The sequence below is a fragment of the Lucilia sericata genome, unplaced genomic scaffold (assembly GCF_015586225.1).
Source record: "Lucilia sericata isolate MDLA Ls3-8-SP2 unplaced genomic scaffold, ASM1558622v1 Contig007844F_arrow, whole genome shotgun sequence".
NCBI lineage: Eukaryota > Metazoa > Arthropoda > Insecta > Diptera > Calliphoridae > Lucilia > Lucilia sericata.
The window spans coordinates 874-13,739 of record NW_023998015.1 but is presented as its reverse complement, the minus strand read 5'-3'; the positions used below and the strand labels follow the sequence as shown (position 1 = coordinate 13,739).

Below are 12,866 nucleotides of genomic sequence, written 5' to 3'. Positions count from 1 at the left end.
TACTTAAAGGCGGTTATAGGACCATTATTCTGCGTTACAAACATCAGCACAAATCCAATATACCCTTCCCACTAAAGTGGTGTAGGGTATAACAAACAATAATTTTGAGTTTTGTTTTTTTTTTATTCTCATTTTCTCTTCTCTCATTTTCGTATGCCAAATTTGAATATTTTTCAACTTATGTACTTCGTGCACAAGTTTGGCATATTGATTGTGACCGCTTCATTGAAAACCATATTTAGTTGTTTCGGATGTTTAAAATCTGAAATTTACCAAATCATATTCCCGCTTTTTTGTTTGTTCGTGTCATTGAGTTAATAAAACACTTTGCTTAACATAGCCTCTCATCGCTTACGTTTTAAAATAAATTAATAATTTATTCAAAAAAAAAAATAATAAAAAATGGATAGAATATGTGAAAAATTATTGAAGAAGTTGAAAAATATGAAATTTTTATATAATAATCAATTGGAGATTCCAAAACAATTAAGATCAGACGCAAAAATTGGAAAAAAGTTGCAAAAAAAAATGACATGAGAGGTAAGTACTATTCCGTATTAAACAATTTTTAGTTTTTTAAATGTATTTGATTATTTTTACATATTTATATACATTTAAAGTTGATTTTGAAAAAAAAGATGGCGAAGTTTGAGAAGTTCCTATAGAAGAATAAAAAGCTAAAAGACATGACATCTGGGAGTCGAAAAACAAAACTAGTGCCATATAAATACGCCGAAAGCTTATCATTTTTGGACCAGTTTCTAAATACACAAACGTGAGTAATAAAAATTTAAAATATTTAATATACTATGTGTTGTAGTTTGTGTTCGGGGATTCACAAATCAATATTTCAAACGGAACTATAAATATATTATATAGCAAAACCTAACAAACAACAACAAGAACGCCAAACAAAACAAAACAAAACGCAAAAAAAACCAAATACGAAAAGCAATGAGACCAGCACACATCCAAACATACATACATACATATGTACGTTTTTTCCAAGAATTATAGAAACATAGATTACGCATTCAGTATGTAAAACAAGTAAGAAATTATAGTCGGGCGTGGCCGACCATATGATACCCTACAGCAGTTATGAATATTAAATGTGATTTATTTTCATAATAAAGCATTTATCTTCAATATTCCCTTGTTCCGATACATTTAAGCAATTTATGGATGAAAAACTAATTTTCTGAAAGAGGCTTTATATGGGGGCTAGGGGCAAATATGGACCAAGCCCGATAAAATTTTGTGAATATATTTATATTGACATAATATTTTATTGTGCTGAATTTCATCGCGATATTTGTGTTTATATGTTAATTTGGGACATTCAAGTAATTTTCTGAAGGGGACTTTGTATGGGAGCTAGGGTCAAATGGGGTCCGATCTTTATGAAATTTGGCAGAGTCATCAAGACTTCTATAAAACTTAGTTGTGCCGTATTTTATCGATATATCTGTATATTTAACATAATTATGAGCTCAGAAGCCCTTTTCGGGGGGTTCTGTTCTATGGGGGCTAGGTGAAATAATGGACCGATCTTAACCATTTTCAATAGGCTTCGTCCTTAGGTCAAATAAAACGTGCGTGCCAAATTTCATCCAATTATCTTGAAAATTGCGACCTGTACCTTGCGCACAAGGTTTACATGGACAGCCAGCCAGCCAGCCAGACGGACGGACGGACGGACATAGCTTAATCGACTCAGAAAACGATTCTAAGCCGATTGGTATACTTTAATATTTTTGTATGTTACAAACATCAGCACAAATCCAATATACCCGCCCCACTAAAGTGGTGTAGGGTATAAATATTTAAGCAAAACATAAACAAAGTGACATTTTTGGAAAATAACAAGTTAGAGTGCTATATTCGGCTGAGCCGAATCTTAAATACCCTCCACCAGCTTGTAGAAATAAGTTTTCTCATGTCTTAAATAGAAAAATCCCAAGATTTAAACAGCTTAAATCTATTACAATTCCAAGATTTATTGAACATTACTAACGCCATTTTCTTTTATATTTTTATAGGGCCTTAGATATGGCCCTATAAAAATATATTATTATTATATATTAGCGATATTTAGTAATTTGTATGTGTGTGAAAGATTTAAGGATTTTCGAAATACATATATACACTAATTGATAATGCAACTAGTTAATTAAGGCTAAAGTGCTTTTAGGGGCAGGACCTAGTATGGGAGATATGACCAATTATAGACCGATCGTAAAAAATTCTTTAAGCAAAATTTGTGTACATTAAAACTATATTTCAGTCAAAATTTGTATCTATATCGTAATTTTGTAATAAGTTATGAGCGTTTATTTGATTTTCTGAAGGGAAACTTTTATGGGACCGACCGCACCCACGATCGTGAAAAAAAATCTGGAAATAGAATTTTTGTATACAAAAACTAACATTTATGCCAAATTTTTGTATCAATAGCTTTATTTGGTAAAGAGTAATGTGCGTTTAAGAGATTTTCGTAAAAGGACCTTGTTTGGGAGCTATGACCAATTATGTATATATAGACAAAATTTCAAAATTCTGTATCTATATCATTATTTGGTAATGAATATTGTGCATTTAAGTGATTTTCTGGAGGAGACCTAGTATGAGAGAGTACAACAATTGTATAGGTTAATTTATGTATATTTTTGCTAAATGTATGGATATCAATATTTGGTAATGAGTTATGTGCGTTTAAGTGATTTTCGGGAGGGAACCTTGTATGAGAGCTATGACCAAGAATGGACCAATCATGAAAAAAATTTGAAATAACATTTAAGTGCACAAAAATAATTTTTATGCCAAATATTTTATGGGTTATAAGGTAATGAGCTACGTGCCTTTAAGTGTTTTTCGGAAAGGGACCTTGTATCGGAGCTATGATCATTTATGGACTGATAGGAAAATAATTTCACAGTAATATTTCTGTGCATATAAGCAATACTTGTACCAAATTTTATATGGATATCTTAATTCAGTAATGAGTTATGCGCGTTTAAGTGATTTTCGGGAGGGGACCTTGTATGGGAGCTATGACCAATTATGGACCGATCGGAAAATAATTTCACAGTAATATTTCTGTGCATATAAGCAATACTTGTACCAAAGGTAATGAGCTACATGCCTTTAAGTGTTTTTCTGAAAGGGACCTTGTATCGGAGCTATGATCATTTATGGACTGATAGGAAAATAATTTCACAGTAATATTTCTGTGCATATAAGCAATACTTGTACCAAATTTTATATGGATATCTTAATTCAGTAATGAGTTATGCGCGTTTAAGTGATTTTCGGGATGGGACTTTGTATGGGAGCTATGACCAATGATAGACCGATCCAAAAAATTTTCATTATAATATTTGTGTATATAAGAGCAATACTTGAACCACATTTTATATGGATATCTTCATTTACTAATGAGTTATGTGGTTTTAAGTGATTTATGGGAGCCATGACCAGTTATGGTCCGATCGGAAAAAAAATGTTCAGTAATATTTCTCAGTCACATAAGCAGTACTTGTACCAAATTTTATATGGATATCTTACTTTAGTAATGAGTTACGCGCTTATAAGTGATTTTCGGGAGGGGACCTTGTATGGGAGCTATGACTAATTATAGACCGATCCAAGAAAACTTTCATAGTAATGTTTCTGTATATAACAACTATACTTGTACCAAACTTCATTTACTAATGAGTTATGTGATTTTAAGTGATTTTCGGGAGGGAACCTTGTATGGGAGCTATGACCAATTATGGACCTATCGGAAAAAATTTCACAGTAATACTTTTGTGCATACGGGCAATACTTTTACCAAATTTCATATGGATATCTTAATTTTGTAATGAGTTATATGCGTTTAAGTAATTTTCGGGAGGGGACCTTGTATGGGAGCTATGACCAATTATGGACCGATCGAAAAAAATTCTTAGTAATATTTCTATACAGATAGGCAATATGTGTACCAAATTATACATGGTTATCTTAATTTAGTAATGAGTTATGCGCGTTTAAGTGATTTTCGGGAGGGGACCTTGTATGGGAGCTATGACCAATTATGGACCGATCGGAAAAAAATTTCTCAGTAATATTTCTGTACAGATAAGCAATACTTGTATCAAATTTTATATGGATATCTTTATTAAGTAATGAGTTATGCGCGCTTAAGTGATTTTCGGGAGGGGACCTTGTATGGGAGCTATGACCAATTATGGACCGATCCAAAAAATTTTGTCTCTGAATGAATTCTATTGATATAAGATTTTAATTTGTAAAATTTTGTGAAGATATCAACATTGTGACGGAAGTTATTAGCAAAAACCCATTTTTCGGGAATATGTACTTTGTATGGGAGGTATATGAAATTGTGGACCGATTCTAGTAATTTCCAACAGGGATCAAGTTCTCGTGTAGAAACTTATTCGTGGTGATTTTCATGAATTTATCTTGCATAATTTTCGCGAAAATTGCATCCGAATGTGTAAAAAATGCTTATTTTTTCGAGGTTGTTTTAAATTTTGATTCATAACTTTTCCCGGTATGAACCGATTTGGCTCATTTTCAATACCAAACTGCCTAGGACAACAATGAATATTCTCGGTGAATTTGGTGTACTTCCTTTGCTTAGTTTTAACGTGAGCGTGTTTTAGGCAGACAGACGGACCGACGGACAGACAGACGGACATAGCTAAATCGACTCAGAATTTGATAAGGACCCAGAATATATATACTTTGTTGGGTCTCAGATGAATATTTCTTGGTGTTACACATGGAATGACAAAGTTATATATACCCTCTATCACCACTGATGGTGGTGGAGGGTATAAAAAACAAAAACTTATCCATTGCTTCCGAATGGAAGCGTCCGTCGGAAATAAAAAACAAATTTCGCACCCTTGGAGTTGTTGGTGGTGCTTTTGCAATTCTTCACCGCGCACTACTTTAATTTTTTTTAATTTTTACAAAAAAAAAAGGTTTTTTTTAATAATTTTATTTGCTGACATGACGTAGCTCAACGAACACCTGTTGTTCTAAATTAAAAAAAAAGCAACTATGTTGTTTGTTGCTTTTTTATCAAAGATTTTAAATAGAAATCTTCTCGAAAGCATGTCTGACAGTATTATTCAAGATTTGCATCCCAAAGATGTCCGAGAAAATTAATTTCAACAGACAGACGGACATGGCTTATTCGATTACACTATCTATATGGATCCGGAATAACAAACTCATATGTATGTATATAACCTTTTCACGAAAGTGAAGAGTATACAATTTTTTATCAAAATGAATGTTTTCATTACTTATAAACCTTGGTACTTGCGTCTTGTTTCTGGTATTATTTGCGGTTCGCCATAGTTAGTCAGTTAGTTAGTTAGTTAGTTAGTAGTTAGTTAGTTAGTTAGTTAGTTAGTTAGTTAGTTAGTTAGTAGTTAGTTAGTTAGTTAGTTAGTTAGTTAGTTAGTTAGTTAGTTAGTAGTTAGTTAAGTTAGTAGTTAGTTAGTTAGTTAGTTAGTTAGTTAGTTAGTTAGTAGTTAGTTAGTTAGTTAGTTAGTTAGTTAGTAGTTAGTAGTAGTAGTTAGTTAGTTAGTTAGTTAGTTAGTTAGTTAGTAGTTAGTTAGTTAGTTAGTTAGTTAGTTAGTTAGTTAGTATAGTTCGTTAGTAGTTAGTTAGTTAGTTAGTTAGTAGTTAGGTTAGTTAGTTAGTAGTTAGTTAGTTAGTTAGTTAGTTAGTAGTTAGTTAGTTAGTTAGTTAGTTAGTTAGTTAGTTAGTAGTTAGTAGTTGGTTAGTTAGTTAGTTAGTTAGTTAGTTAGTTAGTTAGTTAGTTAGTTAGTTAGTTAGTTAGTAGTAGTAGTTAGTTAGTTAGTTAGTTAGTTAGTTAGTGTTAGTTAGTTAGTTAGTAGTTAGTTAGTTAGTAGTAGTTAGTTAGTTAGTTAGTAGTTAGTAGTTAGTAGTTAGGTAGTTAGTAGTTAGTTAGTTAGTTAGTTAGTTGAGTTAGTTAGTTAGTTAGTTAGTTAGTTAGTTAGTTAGTTAGTTAGTTAGTTAGTTAGTTAGTTAGTTAGTTAGTTAGTTAGTTAGTTAGTAGTTAGTTAGTAGTAGTTAGTTTAGTTAGTTAGTTAGTTCGTTAGTTAGTTAGTTAGTAGTTAGTTAGTTAGTTAGTTAGTTAGTTAGTTAGTTAGTTAGTAGTTAGTTAGTTAGTAGTTAGTTAGTTAGTTAGTTAGTTAGTTAGTAGTTAGTTAGTTAGTTAGTTAGTTAGTTAGTTAGTTAGTTAGTTAGTTAGTTAGTTAGTTAGTTAGTTAGTTAGTTAGTTAGTTAGTTAGTTAGTTAGTTAGTTAGTTAGTTAGTTATTTAGTAGTTAGTTAGTTAGTTAGTTAGTTAGTTAGTTAGTTAGGTTAGTTAGTTAGTTAGTTAGTAGTTAGTTAGTTAGTTAGTAGTTAGTTAGTTAGTTAGTTAGTTAGTTAGTTAGTTAGTTAGTTAGTAGTAGTTAGTAGTTAGTATAGTTAGTTAGTTAGTGTTAGTTAGTTAGTTAGTTAGTTAGTTAGTTAGTTAGTTAGTTAGTTAGTTAGTTAGTTAGTTAGGTAGTTAGTTAGTTAGTTAGTTAGTTAGTTAGTTAGTTAGTTAGTTAGTTAGTTAGTAGTTAGTTAGTTAGTTAGTTAGTTAGTTAGTTAGTTAGTTAGTTAGTTAGTTAGTTAGTTAGTTAGTAGTTAGTTAGTTAGTTAGTTAGTTAGTTAGTTAGTAGTTAGTTAGTTAGTTAGTTAGTAGTTAGTTAGTTAGTTAGTTAGTAGTTATTAGTTAGTTAGTTAGTTAGTTAGTTAGTTAGTTAGTTAGTTAGTTAGTTAGTTAGTTAGTAGTTAGTTAGTTAGTTAGTAGTTAGTTAGTTAGTTAGTTAGTTAGTTTAGTTAGTTAGTTAGTAGTTAGTTAGTTAGTTAGTTAGTTAGTTAGTTAGTTAGTTAGTAGTTAGTTAGTTAGTTAGTTAGTTAGTAGTAGTTAGTTAGTTAGTTAGTTAGTTAGTTAGTTAGTTAGTTAGTTAGTTAGTTAGTTAGTTAGTTAGTTAGTTAGTTAGTAGTAGTTAGTAGTTAGTAGTAGTTAGTTAGTTAGTTAGTTAGTTAGTTAGTTAGTTAGTTAGTTAGTTAGTAGTTAGTTAGTTAGTTAGTTAGTAGTTAGTTCGTTAGTCTAGTTAGTAGTTAGTTTAGTTAGTTATTTAGTTGTTAGTTAGTTAGTTAGTTCGTTAGTTAGTTAGTTAGTTAGTTAGTTAGTTAGTTAGTTAGTAGTTAGTTAGGTTAGGTTAGTTAGTTAGTTAGTTAGTTTAGTTCGTAGTTAGTTAGTTAGTTAGTTAGTTATATAGTTAGTTAGTAGTTAGTTAGTTAGTTAGTTAGTTATGTTAGTTAGTTAGTTAGTTAGTTAGTTAGTTAGGTTAGTTAGTTAGTAGGTAGTTAGTTAGTTAGGTTAGTTAGTTAGTTCGTTGTTAGTTAGTTAGTTAGTTAGTTAGTTAGGTAGTTAGTTAGTTAGTTAGTTAGTTAGTGTTAGTTAGTTCGGAGAAGGCCGAAATCAAACAATATTTTAGTGTGAAAAAAATTTTTAAAAAACTTTTTTTTCCCCTGTTTGGTTTATAATATTGTTTTTTATGTCAAATCATAGATCCAAGAGAAAGATTCAATCCTCAGAACGTAAATAACTCTGGCCATGATTCCAACAACAACACACGCACGATTCCGGAAATTGATCTTACAAATGATTCATCTGCTTCATCTTCTTTCAATAGCAACATATATAACAGTGACCATGATTCCAGCAACAACAACAACACACCCATGCCTACGGAAATTGATCTTATAAGTGATTCATCTGCTTCATCTTCTTTCAATAGCAACATAAATAACAGTGACCATGATTCCAGCAACAACAACAAACACACCCATGCATATCGAAAAAGGACTAGAAAGGATTCATCCGTTCCTCTCGCAAGCAACGTAAATATAACTCTCCTCCCAAAAAAGCGTTGCACAGTGGTATAGAAATACAAAAATGAGGAAAATAATTCTGTAAATTCTAAACGGTTTGTCGTCCGATTCTAATGAAATTTTACAAACGTAAAAGAGCAAGTGTTGACGAGTTTAGTTAGGTTTTCAATTTGAACTACATGGGCCTACCAGGATAGTCATGATATGTTTGTATGATAAATTTGTAATTTTTTCTTCATTTCTGTTCCGATTGAAGATAGTATCCCTCGACGAATCTCTTACAGCTTAGGAGATATTCGCATTTGAAAACTCAAATTTAAAATTTACTAAAATCGGATAAGCCGTTTAAAAGTAACATAATCATTCCCCTCTTTCTTTATTTCTATACCACTGTGCGTTGGATTTGTATGTGCTCGACACTTTGTTGTTGGTTTATGGAGCTGTAATCGTACAAATCCGAAGAATTTGAAAATTTTGTGGCATAAAAAAATATCCATTTTGTTTGGATATTCTCTTTGGAAAGATTTGGTCGAAATTTTAAGAAAATATAATTTTAATGACACAATTTTGGAAGAATTTAAAAAGTCCCATCACTTACGCAATTTTATATTTCTGGAACGGTATTCCGTTATCCGATTTATCCGATGAACAAAAATCCAAGCAAAATTCATATTTTTTGAGCACTTCTAGTGAACACACATTTGAAAATTTTCTCATTTCAGTTAAAAACAGATCGTAGTGAATACTTAACACGGGCATTTATCAAAATTTTGAAGGAAGAAACTGCCATTTGGAAAACTGATACTGAGCAATACAAAGATCCAAATGAAAGAAAAAAGTCGTGGAAAAGTCTTTTGGCAAAATATAGAAAGATCGATAAAAATACGAGAATGGAAAGGGTTCAAAAGAAATATAACGTAATTCTAAATGCTTATAAAAGAGAACTAGAAAAAGTCCACACAAATGAGAATCTGGTACCAACATTGTCGTACTTTGAACATATAAATTTTTTGCGTAATTATTTGAATGACCTACTTAAAAAAGAAAGTCAAGATGTAAGTATTGTTAAATATTTTGATATACATATACATGTGACCACAAAAAGTCGATATTGGAATCTTGTTCGTCTTAATCCTACAAAATGATTCATTCTCTTTTCCAGATATTGAGATTGAGCCGAAATTTGAGCTCAATTAATAGACGTTAACACGTGCCGCTAGTCACTCAAAGTTTGAAAAATCCTACATATGAAGCTATAACTCCAGAACAGTAAACTAGTATCTCAAACAAAGCTAATATTCTATCTGGCAAGGGGAATCATAATGTGGGATTAAGACGACAATATTCCGACATTTTTTTCTCTACATATAATATCCGGTTAGTCTAAAATACATACATATATATTTATGTACATATTTATTTCTTAATGTTTCTGGGCACCACAAATTAATAGTTGATCGTAATATCCGGCAACGATCCACTATTCTGTGAGCACTTGAAAATCTATAATTAAAATTCTGCTCTTCAGTGATTAAATTAGGACTTCTGTAAGGTTTCATTAGATTCTTCAGCAAACTAGAGGCTGCTTACATCATTCTCGTCATATTTTAGTTTCAATTATGACTGTTAAAAAACCCCAGCATCATAGGATCTTGTGTATCCACGTCTATAATACTACATAAAATTTAAGTTCCTTTTATATTAAAATAGTAAGAGCCAGACTTCATAGTCTAGTCTATAATCTAGTCTGAAGTCTAGTCTATAGTCTAGTCTATAGTCTAGTCTACAGTCTAGTCTATAGTCTAGTCTATAGTCTAGTCTATAGTCTAGTCTATAGTCAGGTCTATAGTACTAGTCTATAGTCTAGTCTATGGTCTAGTCTATAGTCTAGTCTATAGTCTAGTCTATAGTCTAGTCTATAGTCTAGTCTATAGTCCTAGTCTATAGTCTAGTCTATAGTCTAGTCTATAGTCTAGTCTAAAGTCTAGTCTATAGCTAGTCTATAGTCTAGTCTATAGTCTAGTCTATAGCTAGTATATAGTCTAGTCTATAGTCTAGTCTATAGTCTATATCTAGTCGTAGTCTAGTCTATAGTCTAGTCTATAGTCTAGTCTATAGTCTAGTCTATAGTCTAGTCTATAGTCCTAGTCTATAGTCTAGTCTATAGTCTAGTCTATAGTCTAGTCTATAGTCTTCTATAGTCTAGTCTATAGTCTAGTCTATAGTCTAGTCTAGTATAGTCTATAGTCTAGTCTATAGTCTAGTCTATAGTCTAGTTTATAGTCTAGTCTATAGTCTAGTCTATAGTCTAGTCTATAGTCTAGTCTATAGTCTAGTCTATAGTCTAGTCTATAGTCTAGTCTATAGTCTAGTCTATAGTCTAGTCTAAGTCTAGTCTATAATATAGCCTATAGTCTATAGTCTAGTCTATAGTATAGTCTATAGTCCATAGTCTAGTCTATAGTCTAGTCTATAGTCTAGTCTATAGTCTAGTCTATAGTCTAGTCTATAGTCTAGTCCATAGTCTAGTCTATATCTAGTCTATAGTCTAGTCTATAGTCTAGTCTATAGTCTAGTCTATAGTCTAGTCTATAGTCTAGTCTATAGTCTAGTCTATAGTGTAGTCTATAGTCTAGTCTATAGTCGATATAGTCTAGTCTTTAGTCTAGTCTTTAGTCTTGTCTATAGTTTGTCTTATATGGCCTATAGTCTAGTCTATAGTCTAGTCGATAGTCTAGTCTATAGTCTAGTCGATAGTCTAGTCTATAGTCTAGTCTATAGTCTGGTCTATAGTCTAGTCTATAGTCTAATCTATAGTCCAGTCTAGATTCTAGTCTATAGTCTTGTCTTGTGTAGCTTATAGTCTAGTCTAGCCTATAGTCTAGTCTAGTCTAGTCTATAGTCTAGTCTATAGTCTAGTCTATAGTCTAGTCTATAGTCTAGTCTATAGTCTAGTCTATAGTCTAGTCTATAGTCTAGTCTATAGTCTAGTCTATAGTCTAGTCTATAGTCTAGTCTATAGTCTAGTCTATAGTCTAGTCTATAGTCTAGTCTATAGTCTAGTCTATAGTCTAGTCTATAGTCTAGTCTATAGTCTAGTCTATAGTCTAGTCTATAGTCTAGTCTATAGTCTAGTCTATAGTCTAGTCTATAGTCTAGTCTAGTAGTCTATAGTCTAGTCTATAGTCTAGTCTATAGTCTAGTCTATAGTCTAGTCTATAGTCTAGTCTATAGTCTAGGTCTATAGTCTAGTCTATAGTCTAGTCTATAGTCTAGTCTAGTATAGTCTATAGTCTAGTCTATAGTCTAGTCTATAGTCTAGTCTATAGTCTAGTCTATAGTAGTCTATAGTCTAGTCTATAGTCTAGTCTATAGTCTAGTCTATAGTCTAGTCTATAGTCTAGTCTATAGTCTAGTCTATAGTCTAGTCTATAGTCTAGTCTATAGTCTAGTCTATAGTCTAGTCTATAGTCTAGTCTATAGTCTAGTCTATAATATAGCCTATAGCCTATAGTCTATAGTCTAGTCTATAGTCCATAGTCTATAGTCTAGTCTATAGTCCATAGTCTATAGTCTAGTCTATAGTCTAGTCTATAGTCTAGTCTATAGTCTAGTCTATAGTCTAGTCTATAGTCTAGTCTATAGTCTAGTCTATAGTCTAGTCTATAGTCTAGTCTATAGTCTAGTCTATAGTCTAGTCTATAGTCTAGTCTATAGTCTAGTCCATAGTCTAGTCCATAGTCTAGTCTATAGTCTAGTCTATAGTCTAGTCTATAATCTGGTCTATAGTCTAGTCATAGTCTAGTCGATAGTCTAGTCTATAGTCTAGTCTATAGTCTAGTATATAGTCTAGTCTATAGTCTAGTCTATAGTCTAGTCTATAGTCTAGTCTATAGTCTAGTCTATAGTCTAGTCATAGTCTAGTCTATATTCTAGTCTATAATCTAGTCTATAGTCTAGTCTATAGTCTAGTCTATAGTCTAGTCTATAGTCTATTCTATTCATGATATGTTTGTATGATAAATTTGTAATTTTTTCTTCATTTCTGTTCCGATTGAAGATAGTATCCCTCGACGAATCTCTTACAGCTTAGGAGATATGCGCATTTGAAAACTCAAATTTAAAAATTTTATTAAATCGGATAACCATTTAAAAAGTAACATAATCATTTCCCCTCTTTCTTTATTTCTATACCACTGTGCGTTGGATTGTATGTGCTCGACACTTTGTTGTTGGTTTATGGAGCTGTAATCGTACAAATCCGAAGAATTTGAAAATTTTGTGGGCATAAAAAAATATCCATTTTGTTTGGATAATTCTCTTTGGAAAGATTTGGTCGAAATTTTGAGAAAATATAATTTTAATGACAACAATTTTAGAAGAATTTAAAAAAGTCCCATCACTTACCCAATTTTATATTTCTGGAACGGTATTCCGTTATCCGAAACACATTTGAAATTTTCTCATTTCAGTTAAAAACAGATCGTAGTGAATACTTAACACGGGCATTTATCGAAATTTTGAAGGAAGAAACTGCCATTTGGAAAACTGATACTGAGCAATACAAGATCTAAATGAAAGAAAAAGTCGTGGGAAAGTCTTTTGGCAAAATATAGAAGGATCGATAAAAATACGAGAATGGAAAGGGTTCAAAAGAAATATAACGTAATTCTTAATGCTTATAAAAGCGAACTAGAAAAAGTCCATACAAATGGAATCTGGTACCAACATGTCGTACTTTGAACATATAAATTTTTTGCGTAATTATTTGAATGACCTACTTAAAGAAGAAAGTCAGATGTAAGTATTGGTTAAATATTTTGATATACATATACATAAGTGTGACCGCAAAAAGTCGGTATTGGAATCTTGTTCGTCTTAATCCTA

General features: G+C 31.4%; 1 protein-coding gene across 1 annotated transcript; it reads left to right on the top strand.

The window, feature by feature from the left end:
* Positions 1-668: 668 nt before the first annotated feature.
* LOC119615779 lies at positions 669-12,553 on the top strand. Its single transcript, XM_037971771.1, has 4 exons — positions 669-775; positions 7,657-7,988; positions 8,702-9,034; positions 12,452-12,553. The coding sequence occupies exons 2-4, from the start codon at positions 7,830-7,832 to the stop codon at positions 12,551-12,553; spliced, it is 594 nt and encodes a 197-aa protein (XP_037827699.1). The 5' UTR covers positions 669-775; positions 7,657-7,829.
* Positions 12,554-12,866: the final 313 nt, after the last annotated feature.